Source organism: Talpa occidentalis, unplaced genomic scaffold, assembly GCF_014898055.3.
Source record: "Talpa occidentalis isolate TD23 unplaced genomic scaffold, MPIMG_talOcc4v2.1 talOcc4.7, whole genome shotgun sequence".
Taxonomy (NCBI): Eukaryota; Metazoa; Chordata; class Mammalia; order Eulipotyphla; family Talpidae; genus Talpa; species Talpa occidentalis.
In genome coordinates, this window is record NW_023605083.1 from 8,469,126 (window position 1) to 8,483,103 (window position 13,978).

The window sequence follows — 13,978 nt, forward strand, 5'->3', positions numbered from 1 at the left end:
AAGGAGCAGAGCAGCCATCGTGAAGCTTCAGATTGGGAAGTGGGGGTTCACAGAACCTCATCCTCTGGAAATGCTGTTGTTGTTGTTTTAAGAAAAGGAAATCACACAAACCATTTAGCAGCCTTTGGGATTTGTGTAACACCTCTCTTCTGCAAAGCAGGTCACCAAAATATTACTTATTGCTAAATGCTTAATCTTACACACAGGAGGAGAGGTGAGCTAGCTCAACGCTGCTGCTTATTAAATAGCCCCCGTTCTAGTGACTCGGGGCCTTTCTTTCGGGCAACCCAGCAGCTATGCAGACATTGCTTCCCACTCGGCAGACCTTTCGGGTGTTTTTAGAGACATGTCTCCTGAATATGATTTCCCAAATATTTTTCCTAGACCTTAAAATTGTTATGGACCTTTAGGGCTCCTTGGCTCTTGGGCGAGACAAATCACAGTGCTGGCTGCCCCTTTACTGCCCATATGTTTAAGACCCCCTGTAGTTTGTTTGAAAAGTTAAGAGATTTTCACAGTGAAGGTGCCATTTCTGAAATTTAAAGTGTTCTTTTCACCGGGAGATAAGTTCACTCTGATTAAGTCTGTAATTCTCACTAAGCCATGTTTATGGGGGCAATAAACAATGTTTCAGCGTGCTTGTTAAATTGGGTTTCCAACCTCTCCACTCTTTAAAAATTGACATTTCAAATAAAAGGCAGGTGGAGATAGGAGTCTAGGTTTGCTGTGCTTAGTGATAAATGAATGATGGCAAGTGGCAGTTGTATGGGAGGAATGAGGCCCTATTTTATGAGAGGGTGACCCCAAACCATTTTGGGACTGGGGAATCAGCATCCCTTTATACCCCCAGTGAAACTCTTAAAATCAAGTTTCATCATTTCAAATTGGATGGCACTACTTTTGAAATACGGCTAGAGGAATCACGCTTATTATTTAATTTTTGCAAGTCTGGACCCCAGCAGTAGTGTCTCTGCTGTACGGATGATGCGCTTTAGGCTCAGAGAGATTAAGTAGCTTCTCCAAAGTCACACAGCTAAAGTTCAAGCCCAGATATTTTGTTGTGTGAAGAGTTTGGGTATGTACAGAAGGAAAAAAAATATGATCCCGGTCCTGTTTGTCAGATCTGTCAGCTATTATGTACCTAGCCTCTGAGAAATATGCCTGTGGAGATCACAAAAGAAATATGTGACCTGCTTACTGTCCTCAGCACTTGCTAAGGCAGGAAAGTGGAAGAAACTGCTCAGAGAAAAGAAGGGGACCAGATTTTGGGGGTGAGTCATCCCAAGCTCAAATCCTCACTCTGTTGTTGTTCTGGAACCTGGGACCCTTGGACCTTCAGTTTTCTCTGCTGACAAATGTCTGTATTCTTTGTGGTTGCTTTGAGGATCAGATGAAATAGAATATTTTTAAATGTAGGTTTTTTAAACTTTAGTGCTTATAGATGAAAGTAATGTTATTGCACTATAGGTGAATGTAGTAACGTTAAAACTGTTTGGTTTTTTTCTTTTTTTTTTTTTTTATGGGAAGGTGTTGGTGGGACCATGAAACAATTTGAAACATCACTAAACAAGGTTTAATGGAGACCCCAAAATTATGTTACCCATCAGGCTGAGCTTTGGGATTAGAGACCTCTTGTGGGGGGCAGCAGAGTAGCCAGGAAGGTTCCCTAGAACAGCAGTGTCTTGTGGGCTGGAGATCATTGTGGATAGCTATATCTGGGCCATGCTTCACCCCTTCCCATATGCAGGGTCACCCCACCTTCCTCATCCTATTTTTATATGTGAGGAAGCTGAGTCTCCAGCGGTGGGGAGGTTGCTTCAATTCAAGGCAAAGCACCAGCAGAATCCAAGGAGTAAATTGTGTGCTCCTGCACCCGGGGGGCAACGGGTGCAGGCAGGGGGTGGGCTGTGCTGGGGTTGGCATGCAGAGTGAGCTGCTGGCAGAACCAAGCTCCCAGAGGGAGGTGGCCCAGCTTACCTGTGAAGCTCACCCTCCAGCATTTCCTTTTACCTTTTCAGCCATTCCAGGGGCAAGATTATGCCCCCACTTCATAGAGAGGGAAACTGATGCTAAAGGAGCTAAAAGCCTTGCCCAAGGCCACCTACCAGGAAATGGGCCTCCAGAACCCAGCCAAGGTGCAGGGCTCCGACTACTTTCTCAGTTTTTTTTAGTTACCCCAACACTCTGTCCTGTCCCCCCCACAGGGAGGCTAGGATCCCCTTGAGTTCAGAGATCACATTTTGATCATCTGTGTCCTTAAGACCTAGCATCCAGTTGACATGAGTGACGGACGGAATAAGAGAATGAACGGACGAATGTCCGGGGGACAGATGGGCAGGCAAAGAGACATAACCCCTTCTCTGGCCTGGGTTGAAAATCCCTGGACTTATGAATAAAGAGAGGCAATGCTTATTACGCGGTGAAGATGGGGGTTGGCCTGACCTGTGAGGAGCTTACACCACTTCCCTCCCCGGCCAAGCTTCTGTTTCTGTTTAAAGTACCCTGGGAAATTCCAGCAGTATTTTCAGGATTCCTCTGAACGGTCGGTCAAGCTTAGATTTTTAATTTTGTGGAGCAGGAAGGAGCAAATCAGTGACTCCTGGCTCCAAAGAAAAACCACTACGTTTATCAACTGCTTGGCAGCTCAGTGACCTTGGGGGCCGAGGAAGAAAGGAAAATGTCACTCTTCCCTATGTGTATCTGAGATTTCAGGAGGGAATACAAAGTTTAGAATACCTGAACATTTACCTTTCCTCCCGTCCTTTCCAGTCTCCCCCGCCTCCCTCTCATCCGCAGAGGCCACTGTTCCATGCCATCCTTTGTGTCCTGCTCCCATTTCATGCGAGCCATGCGGTGGGAAGGACACTGACCCCTGGAACTAGACCCCAGCCCCTTCTCTGACAATCACCACGTCCGAGAACCTAGACAGACACTTCATCTCCTTAGCCTCAGTTTCCTCATCCATCCAGTGGGCGTAATGTTCTGTAGGAAACCCCCTCCCTCTGGGAATTTTGGTGGGCTCTGAGGCAGCTCTCGTGCTGCTTAAGAGCAAACACGTACTAAGTTACAGCTGCTCCGTGTATTTGTGGATTGAACCAGGTATCTGAGGTGCGGTGGGTAACACAAAGTTATCAGTGTTCAAGTGGGCCCAAGGTTTAGCTCCACTGCTTCTCCGCCCCGGGACTTTGAGCCAGGCCTTTGACCTCTCTGGCCCGCAGTTTCCTTGCCTCCCCACAGGGCCATCATGAGGGTGGCATTAGGTAGCACTAGTGAAGGGACAGGTCATGCTGTTGTTGAGAGGCAGCAGGATGAGGGAGGTGGAGCGCGTGACACAGGTCCTGGCCATGTGGGCCCGGTATGTTGTCGCGCACCCCATCACAGAAGCAGGAGTCTGGTTAGCCTGAGAGGGGACTGCATGGAGCCCAGCACCTGTCATTTCAGATAAAGATTGGATCAGCGAGCATTTAAGATGTAATTTTTGGTTTAATTATAGTCATATTCTTTACCTTTCAAAATTGGAAAGAGAAGACACAAAGTTCAATGCCAGGAGCTCTATCAAGTGTGCCTCTCTCATGGAGGGTGTGCTTGGCTCTCACCTGAGCCAAAGCAAAGCTCTTTGTGGGGCTGCTGAGGCCTTACCCAAGAGGAAGCTGCATGCTCTTGAAGCAGGAAGCTGTTCTAGACCTTCCTCTTCAATAACTGGCCCCTCAGAGGTACTGCCTTGGCTGCTAGCCTGGCTGTAGGTGGGGAGACCAGCCCCCACAGCACCACCCGGCAGGAAAAGGCCCACATGGTCAAAGCCAGCACCCTGGGCAGATGGGATTCTAGATTCTAGATGGAATCCTTTTTACACATGGAGTTATTGCTGTGCTGTTCTTCACTTTAATAATAGTCAATGTCCATTGCTTATTCTACACCAGACACAGAACATAGACACTACTAGTACACATGTATTAACTTTTAATCTCCACAACAATCAGGCGAAGTCCATATTTTCTTTTTATAAGCTTTTATCCAAGTAGGAGAATCATTGGGAAATATGCACTCACCCTAAGTGAAGAACAAGGTAAGATTTTACAAGGCAGTCACACTGGGCACCCACCACCAGATGAAGAAACCAAACATAACCCCCAGATACTTCATCTCTTTAGCCTCAGTTTCCTCATCCATCCAGTGGGCATAAAATTTCCCATAGGAAACCCTATCATCATTTTCCTCTGTCATCATTTTCCCTTGGACTGAGGGGTACCCATTATCTTGGGTTTTAAGCTCAGATGAGGAAATTGAGGCATAGGAAGTTAGAGGGGTTGCCTTAGGTAGCACAGTTGTACCTCGAGGCCTGGGATTCCAACACAGGCAACCTCTCGAGGACTCCAGGGAACATGCTGGTATCCCTAAGACCTACCAGGTTGTTGGGAGATGGAATTTTATTTGCACACAACCCTCGTAATGAGATCATATTAGGTTCTAGCTCTGATCTGACAGTCCTTCATATAAATTCATAGTCTTGAAATGCTAATGCTAATTTTTTTTTTTTTTTTTTGGCTATGACCTTCTAATTGTAAGGATAGAAACTTGTTTTCATAGTGCCCACCCCCACATATCGCTTACTACTGTAGTCAGCTACTGTGGTAAATTCTTTACACACACTGTCTCAACCTCACAAGGCAGCTGCACCATCAGTATGATTATCCCCATTTTATAGGTAAGAAAACTGAGGCCCAGAAGCCAAGGACGTTACACAGTGGTAGCAACAAGGTTTGATTCTGTCTGATTCCAGAACCCACAGCCTTCACTGCTATGTGAACCCCTATCTTATTTTCTGTGTCAACTGTGAATTAATTCTACACTAATTAATCATGATAATTTTGCATGACTGTTATCATTGCCGTCATGATTGTTTAGCTCCCTGGAGCAGGCTGCAGTTTGCTGACGTTGTCCTTTTGGGCTTACGTTGACATCTGCCAGGCTGCCTCCCAGCAGAGTGGGTCCAGACAGTCATTTTGTTCATTCTCCCACTAATGAGCATTTGCCCGTGTCAGGCACCGTGTCAGGCACTGGAAATGCAGAGACAGGTGAGACTTGGCTCTGCCCTGACAATACTCCCAGTGTGAGGACAACAGAGAGATTGTCTGCACGCTGGCCTGTGTTCTCCGCACAGGCCACCTCACAGACCCTACCCTAAGTCGGGAGCCCAGTGCTCCACCCCACAGTCTGTCTGAGGTCCTACCTTTTGTTGCTAGCTGCCCAATCCCCTCCCTGCACGGGCGGGGTAGCCGCCACTTGGGAGAAAGAATGGGGTAGCTTAAGCAAGTACATCGGGTACTTTATAATCTAGGGAAAAGCCATTTTTTCCACTTGACTAATTTGGAAAGTCGCACTCAGTGAGAACCCCCTGGTTACAGGAGCTAGGACCACAGTAGAGTGTTTCTGACATGGCCCCCACTGGTGTGTAGGGGAGTGTTTCAGAATCTCAGGGTGTTGGATTTTGATGTTTTCTCCTAAGAGGGCATATGTGGGAAAAGAAAATTAAAAAAAAAAAAAAATCCTGGACTAGACAAAAGAAAGAAAAGCAGCAGGGAATCAAACCCACCTGCCCATCAGAATGTGCATGGGGTGGAGGCTCCAGGAAAGCTCACCTTGTCATACATTCACATCATTCATGCATTGTTATTTTTTACTGTCTGTTGTGATTTTATTCTATCTTCTGGACATAGTACTGATGTGCTAATCATCTTCATTGGGGTGTAGTTTATGTACAATAAACCACCCATTTAAAGTGTATAATTCAATGAATTTTGACAGCTTTTCAGGTTTATGGACCCACTGCCACCTCAGTAAAGATAGAGTATTTCCATCCTTCTCAGATCTTTCATTTTTATTTAGCAAGTGCTTATCTTGAGCTTTTCATGCCAGCCATCTCTCTAAGTATTTTAAAAGTGTTAACCCAATTAGCAAGGCTGTGTAGATACTGTTATCAGTCCCATTTTAGAGAGGAGGAAACTGAGGCATAGAGAGAGTAAGTGAAATGCCCACGTTTACACAGCTGGTGGCACTAACTCAGTGGTGGCACTGGGTTCAAACTCAGTCTGGCTTCTAGGTCCTATACCCTTCATCTGTGGGCTCTACTGTGTCTCATTCATTCATTCCCTCATTCAGGAATCATCTCCTCGAGCAAAATGTTGGTGTAGCATCTGAGCATCTAACATGTCTTGTGAGCCCAAGAAGCCCAAAAACTAGAGAAGGAATCGAATATCTGTATAAGTAACTCTGGACTGGCTTTTCTGGTTGTGGGAATAAGCCACAGGGGACCATAAGGGAATGCAGCCTGACTGCTCCCACAGGCCCTCTGGAGTGAGGTTAGCCAGGCTCAGCTGTAATCCCAGGAACCATCCAAGGGAAGGAGAAATGGGCTAGAGGGCCTATTGCTGAGAGCCTGTCATGGGTGTTCTGAGAATCCTACTTCTTTACAGACATTGCTTCTCAGATCCTCACTGAAATGGGTATGGCCGTGACCCCCATTTCACAGATGAGAACCTGGAGGAGAGAGGAGGCTGCAGTGAATTGCCTATGTCACCCCATGGGCTAAAGCAAAGCCAGAGGTAGAGCGTCCACCAGAGCTTAGCTGGCCCTGTCCCCTCCCACACTTTGATTTTTCCCTTCCCTGGCCAGGGTCAGCCTCAGTCGGTCTGTGACAAAGCATAAAAGGAAAGACATTTTTGATTAACAATATTTATGGGGAGATGCCATTTTTGTGTGTTTCTCTATGCAAGAAATGCCATTTGGAAAGCCGGTGTGCATGTCAGTCCTTTTTTTTTTTTCATTCTGAGAAAAAGCCTATAGAGTCTGGTAGGGGGAGGGTTTGCAGCTGGCAGGAGCTTTGGCATATGTTGTAACTAAAAAGAGAGGGAATGTGTTGGTGGGACAAGCTACCGGAGAGCTGTCTCGGTGTGCTGCGGTACTCGTAAGTGTTTTAATTGGGTAGGGTTTTGGGAGACTATTTTGACATCTGCTCGTGTCTTTGCTGATTTTTCTTCACTTCGAGTAGGAAACACAAGCTGTGGATAAAATGACTTTAAAATAATTGGAAGTAAAGATATCTCTCTCAAAGTCGCATTTGAGAGGGACACTTTTGAAGAAGTAAAAAGTAGATTCCACTTCTAGGAATCCGTCCTTGCAGCACAAAGCTTCCTGCCTCCCGATTGCATGACAATATTGCATATAATCAGTTTCTTAAAAACTGGGCCTAACAGCCGACCAGAGGGGTTTGGGTGGTTGGTGGCCATGAGGTGAGATGCTTTGTAGCCATCAGTAATGATCTTTACAAAGCTTTTAATGAAGTGGAGCATTGCTTATATTGTAATCAATGAAGAAGAAAGAAACTGTTTCAAAATTGTTTCAAGCAGCCATTGGGGGTAGAGGGATGCGGAAGAAAATGTACCAAGACTTTACCTCCAAATGGAGCGATGAGACTGGCTGTAATTTCATTTTCTTCTTTGTCGTCTCCTCCTCCTTCTGTCTGTCCCATTTTTTTCCTTTTTTATTTTTATTTTGTCCCATTTTTTTTTTTTTGAACAAGGAGGTCTGTGTAATTTTTATGATAAAGAGAAAAGCGTTATCTTGTGTCGGGAAAGCAGGCCCTGAGCAGGTGTGTCCAGATAACCGCAGGGCCACATAGGTACACGTTCTCAAGTCTGAGCGATTGCATTTGGGACATTGTCCGAAAGAATTAGGCTTTCCGGCCAGAATAGGTTCAAGTCAGCTCTGCCGCTCGCCCGTCAGCGCTGGGCCTCCTCTCCCACCCTCCCTGCGGAGAAGGCAGTGACCCCCTGAGTGTGGTCAGGCCCGAGTGAGCCGGCCCTCTCCTCCACCTGCACCTCCCCCCACTCCCAGCTTGAGGGGGCTTTGGTGGGTTTGGGTTTTATTGTGTTGGGGGCTCTTTTTTGTTTGTTTGGTTTTGTTGTCTGTTTTATGGGGTGTTGTTATTGTTTTTCTTTTTCTTTTTGGCCTTTCTTCATTCCCCTTGTGTCCTTGAGCCTTTCAGGGATAAGGCACCATCCGGCCGAGCAGGCCTCCGATTCTTTCCTTGGGAACTCTGAGCTTCAGGAAGGCCCTTGAGTCCACGCCAGCCCCCTCGGAAGAGGCCTTGCCCCCGGGAGGGCGGCATTGTCCTGGGAGAGGAAACTGTGCTGACCCAGCTCCTGCCTGGAGCCTGGGGCTTGGGCATTTGGGTTACTAAGGGGACCCTGGCCCGCTGAGTCAGAGAAGAGGGCCAGGTTTTTTCCTCTTCTTCAGTCTGCTGCCATTGTTGAAAAAGTAAACACTCCACACAGCTTAACCGGCAAGTCCTCCAGCCAGGAGTGGGAAGAATCAAAGGCCTGTTCCAGCCCCGCCATGGAGAGCCCACAAGGCTGGTCTGTCCTGCAGGGGGGGCCCCCTGGGAACCAGAAGCAACACCAATTCTGGTCCAGAAGTGCGTCCCACTCGTTGGGCCTCTCTGCCCCTGAGGTAGGGTCCTCTGTCCCCTTCTGTTTGGAAGGTCTGATGAGGCAAAATTGGGTGATTCCAGGGTGTTGTGGTCCTCAACTTGGTCCCCTGGGCTGGGGTCCCCGGCTGAGTTGTGAAGCCCCTCTATGCCCCTTCTCCGATCCTATTTCCAGTACAAGTGTCTTAGCACTTTTAGGGCCCAGCAGGTACCAAGAAGGGGCCAAAGGAATGTTTCCCCCAGCCATTGCCACTTCAGCTAAAGTCTGACCATGTGCCCAGCACCACACACGCGTCTCTGCCAGGCCTCACAGCAGCCCGGGGCAGTGAGTTGCGCAGGCGGTCACAGATGCCATCTCAGTTGTACAAAGGGAAAAGCCAGCATGGCCCCATCACCTTGGGCAGACTGCCTCTTCTCTCTGCACTGCTGTTGCTCCTCTAAAATGGGACTGGTGAGACTTCACCTCCGTCTCCCTGCTTGAAAATGAAAACCCCCGTGTGAAAGTGCCGTGTGAGCCCCAAAGTGTGACACAGTGACAAGACGGTTGCCCGAGCGCCTGTTGTAACTTCCTGCCAGCACATTGGCAGCCCATACCCCAATCCCGGAGGCAGGCAGGAAAGGAGGTGCTGGGACTTGGAGTGACAAGGGTAGTTACAGATCCTGGCTCAAAAGAATGGGTCCTTTGCAAGACTTTGCTGGAGACTCACACACAAGGCAAGCAGTGCCAGAAAGAACTTAACCTGGCTCCTCGGAGGAAGTTAGGAGGAGATGTTTATTTATCTATTTTCCCCCTTTTAAAGATTCCTTTTTTTATGCATACAAGAACTGGGGTGTAGGCCAGAGGTGGGGGGTATGTATGAGAGGACTCACCAGAGACAGAGTGGGGAGCAGAATAGCAGATCTACTGAAATACACTGCTGAGGGGAGCAGTGGGTGAGACAGGAGAGGTCTGCTGCGCCGTGTGGGTCAGCTCCCTGGCTGGGGATCGAACTGGTGCTACAGTGGCTGCGAATAGTTTGATAATGCTGAGACTTAACCCCTGTGCCACCAGGGGGGCCCAGGAGGCGATATTTAAGGGGTAGGTCCACAAGGCAGGGCAGAGGAGAGAGCTCATAGCTTGTTCAGAGTGGGGCTATTGGCCTCATTCCAACTATGCTCCTAGACTCAGCCTCTCCCTCTAGGAAAGTGTGAGAATCAGGCAGGATCGAGGGCTTTTTCTCTAGCATGGCGTCTTCTGGTCAGTGTGGTGGACCAAATTGTTTGGACGGGGCTCACCAGCCCATGATTTAGTCTGCTTGTTCAAACAGGACTTGGGGCAGCTCTTATCCTACCAGCTGGCAATTTCTTTTGCCTAAGTTGCCTCAAGGGCCCCACTGACTATGTCTAACAAGGAGGCTGATGTGCCCCACAAAGACCCTGGTCTGTAGAGGCAGCCAGTGCTGTGTTATCTCTGCCCCTTCCCTCACTTCTCTGAGCCTCGTTTCCCTCAGGTAATAGAAGGTGAGGGTAATATGTGCATTTTGCACGGTTTGATAAGAATCAAAGGAAATAATTTTTTTTAAAAAGCACAGAGCAAGCACTAGTAGGCTTCTAATGCGTTGCAATTGCTGCCCATTTATGGAGCCTCAGTAAACGTAGGTTTTAGCACCTCCCCTGGATGTCCAGCTCCGTCACTGTACAGTGCTCTTGCGTGAATTGGAAAAGTGCATCTTCTCCTTCCCCTCTCCTGCCTGGTGCCACTCAGCAAGCACACAGCTTGGCAGATTTCAGCCCCAGCCGGGCTGGTCCAGCACCTTGGGCAATGCACACCTGCCATCATGCAGTAGCTCAGACTGTGACTAACAATGAATGGACCCTTTATAGATAAGGTGACCATGTACCCCATTTTAGGCCTGTCACTGCATAGAGCATGTTCTCTTTCACACCCCAAGTGTCCCAGTTTTGTCAACAAATCGTCTTTCTACTTAATCAGGAAAGGATGCAATGAAGACAACTGTTCAGAAGCTGTAGACTCCAAAGGAACTGGCTTTGATATATGATGGGGTGGGAGGCTTGAGTGGCATGGGGTGTGGTGGCTCAGCCAGAGAAAAATGGAGCTGAACTCCATCCGGGGTCAGCAGCGTGCTTAAAAATTTCAGACCCAGGCCACACACAAGCTTGTGCTTCTGCAGACTGTGGGGAGCTGCTTCCAGACGGTAGACTTCTTTTCTCCATATCGTACTCCATCCTTTCCTCCTCACCAGACATGAACACCTCGTAGGCACAAGTCTCCCTGCCCTTTTTGTGACTGTACCGTCGAATTACAGCTGGTGGCCAGAGCCGGAGCCATTGCACACACACTGGATTCCTGTGAAGTAGAACCATGTTGAGAATGTGACCTTCCTAATTATTATTTAAGGGAAATGTTAACGTGCGGACCTCAGGCCATACCCCACATTCTATATCTGAGAATAGAAAGATCCAAAAGTGAGATGGGAGATAGCCTTCTGTCTGTGATAGGGGAGGGATTCCTAAAAGCCTAGGTGTGTATCAGAATCCCTGGGGTGCAAGCTTTAGACCTCAGCCGCTATTTTTTAAAGTTGGAAAATATAGGAAAGATAATGTCAGACTCTAAAGATGCTAGTGTGTGGCTTGGGCATGTCAACTCAGTCTCTGTAAAACTGTTTCCACTCCGGGGGCTTAGGGATGACTGTGCAGATGCAGTAGCATCTGCAGTATTTTGTCAGCCCCAAAATAAAGCGAGTAACTCAATAAAGCAATGGAGTGAATTTTTTTATTTCCCGGGACATTTGAAAGTCATGTTTACACTATAGTATTGCGTGTACAATAGTGGCGTCTTCAAAATACATCCACAGACCTCCATTCACAAAGAGAACACGCACTGGTGGGAAGTGGCACCGCTGTACTGGCTCCAGAAGGCCTGCCTCTGGCCGTACAGTCGCCAGAAAGGCAGGACCCACGGAGCACTGTGAAGCCTGGTCTCCCTGACCAGGATCCCAGAGCGAGGTCTAACCAGGGGAAACCACCAGCATGGGCCACAACAGAGTGAGTCTGGGTAAGACTCACTGCCCTTCCTTGTTTCCCGGAGAAGACCAGAGGGATGTTTGTGCTTGTGGGGCTCTGGTGATTTTCTCTGGATTTCTTGTACTTTCAGAAAGTCAGAAACATGGCCCTGGACGATGTCGTGATCCTTAACGTGGACACCAACACTCTGGAAACCCCCTTCGATGACCTCCAGAGCCTCCCCAATGACGTGGTAGGTAATGAGCTTGAGGCTGACTCCTGTGCTCTTGCTGTGGACATGAGGGTGGCTCTGGGGAGTGCAGCGGAGCAGGGACACATTCTGGATTTCCTGCAGCCGATGAACCACAATATGTGGCTCTGCCCTCTCTGAAATCTGTCTCAGTGAAGCCAGTTGGGAGGTGCTTCACTTTTTAATTCCTATTCTGCCTTTATAACATTCATTTGAAACACTGTGAAGTTGTCCCCGGTCTAGATGGCACTTTCTTCCGTGGGAACCTGGAGGTCTCACCATCCTATCATGCTGTCATGTCCAGATTGCAGGGCAGGTTCCCCGAGTGACCCCCAGAAGGTTGGCAGGAGGGATTCCAGATGTGGCACATGAACCTCCGTCACTTCTCCTGGACAGTGGTCGAATGCTATCCTTTGCCTGCCTGGCAGGCTCTCAGCTGTCAGGCTTGAGTGGGGCTGCACATCCCCTAACCCTCTCTCTGCTACTCCAGGTCGAGGCAGAATCAGGCTCTGTTTAGCCCAAAGCAACTGGCTGCCACATTCACCACCCTGACCTCTGACCACATACCTGTCCCACGTTGCCACTCATGGCTGCCTCTTGGTGACTGTGCAAAGTTGACCCAACCCTCCCCCCATCATCCTGCAAGTGAGGAGGATTGGGGTTCCCAGGAAAATATGTTTTTGATGTTTCTGGGCTGACCTCCGTGCTTCTTCCTGCTGGGAGAGCTATGGGCAGTAAAATCATTCTGACTCTCGGATGGGAAGGAGCGAATGTTCCTGGCCACACAAGCAGGTGTGGGGCCGGGCTTCTGTGGCTGTCGTCACTGGGGATGTGTCATGACAGTGGCCCTGCTGCTCCATTGCTGCCAGGAGTCCTGCCCTGGAGAGTTTGCCGTTAGCAGGTAAGTGGCTCGCCACAAGGTTTCAGATGCTTGGCACAGTGCTTGCATGTCGCAGTGCTCAGTAAATGGTACCTACTTGTTCCTAATAAAGTTGTCAACAGTTGCAGGCTGGCTTGGAGGACAGTTCCCTCCCAGCCTAGCAGTCTTGACCTACACAAACATGACCTCCGATTGCATGCTGGTTTGTAGCAGGCTGGAGAATATTCTGTAGCTGTGGCTTCCAGCTGTAGACTCATCAAACATACCAAAGGTGTAACGGGGCCTACATGTGGTCCCTGAGGTGCTTGTTGTGTCAAAGGACTTCATAGACTTGAATCTGTAAAATTTGCTAAGCTGTCCAGTTGTTGAGGGGCAAAGCCATGCCCTATGCATCTGTGTGTCCCTGGTGCAGGACCAGGCACTTGCAGTGTGTCAGCATGGCCACACTTGTGCTCACAGTGTCTCCTCAGCCATGGCTGCTGGTTTATCAAGCACTTCTGCTTCTCGAACTTTTCTCAACCCTCTTCTCCATCGCTCCCAAACACCACCTAGCCCAAGCTCTTGTATCTGTCCTGCACTATCACCAGCAGCCTCTGAACTGATTCTTTAGCCTCTTCCTTCTAGCCCTTCTCATGCACCAGAGTGGCCTTTCTAAAATAGAACACTAGCTGTGTTTCCCTCCTCCTCAAAACTATTCCATCAATAAATAAAATTTTAAAAAAAACTTATAAATCCTTCCACAGCTTCCCACTGCCTTTGGCTTGATGGCCAGTTCCCTTTGTTGACTTTGGAGTCAGAGCTGTGTATAAATCCCAGTTTCTTCACTCACTAGATGTGTGATCTTGTGCAAAATTTCTTAAGCCCTCTAAGTCTTCATTTCCTCATAATGTTGTTGTGTTAAAAGTGACGTATGTAATGTATGTAAGACATATATCCTGTGAGCACTACAGATGGTAATGATGATAGATTACTGACTCAAATGATGATTAACATGGTATTCAAGACCCTCCTTCATGAGGGGATCTTCCTCCCCTTTTTTTTCCACAGCTTTAACTCTCTCCTCTCCCTCATTTGGATCCTATATTGTAGGTGTTTGGAACTATTAGTAGTTCTAAGTGTGTGTGCTGTTTTATGTTATATCTTGCATACAGAGTTTTCTATGATATGTCCTAACTCATCTGTCAAACTTTCACTCATCGTCAAGACTTATTCTAAACATTGAGCTGTAGAAATCTTCCCTGACCTCTCCAAGTAGATTTAGCCATATCTTTCTCTATATTTTCACAGCCAGCCCTTTGTGTTGCTTGTATAATTCAACTTGTCACTCAACAGTATAATTTACTATACATTTCTGACTTTT

The 13,978-nt window shown here is 48.0% G+C and overlaps 1 protein-coding gene across 6 annotated transcripts in view; it reads left to right on the plus strand.

The window, feature by feature from the left end:
- DENND1A (DENN domain containing 1A) overlaps positions 1–13,978 on the plus strand; it is a 445,274-nt gene that overhangs the window by 276,612 nt on the left and 154,684 nt on the right. For all 6 annotated transcript variants that reach the window (XM_054689761.1, XM_054689763.1, XM_054689766.1 and 3 more), the window contains exon 12: positions 11,640–11,741. In XM_054689761.1, coding sequence (XP_054545736.1) covers positions 11,640–11,741 — 102 coding nt within the window. The remainder of the gene's footprint in view (positions 1–11,639; positions 11,742–13,978) is intronic.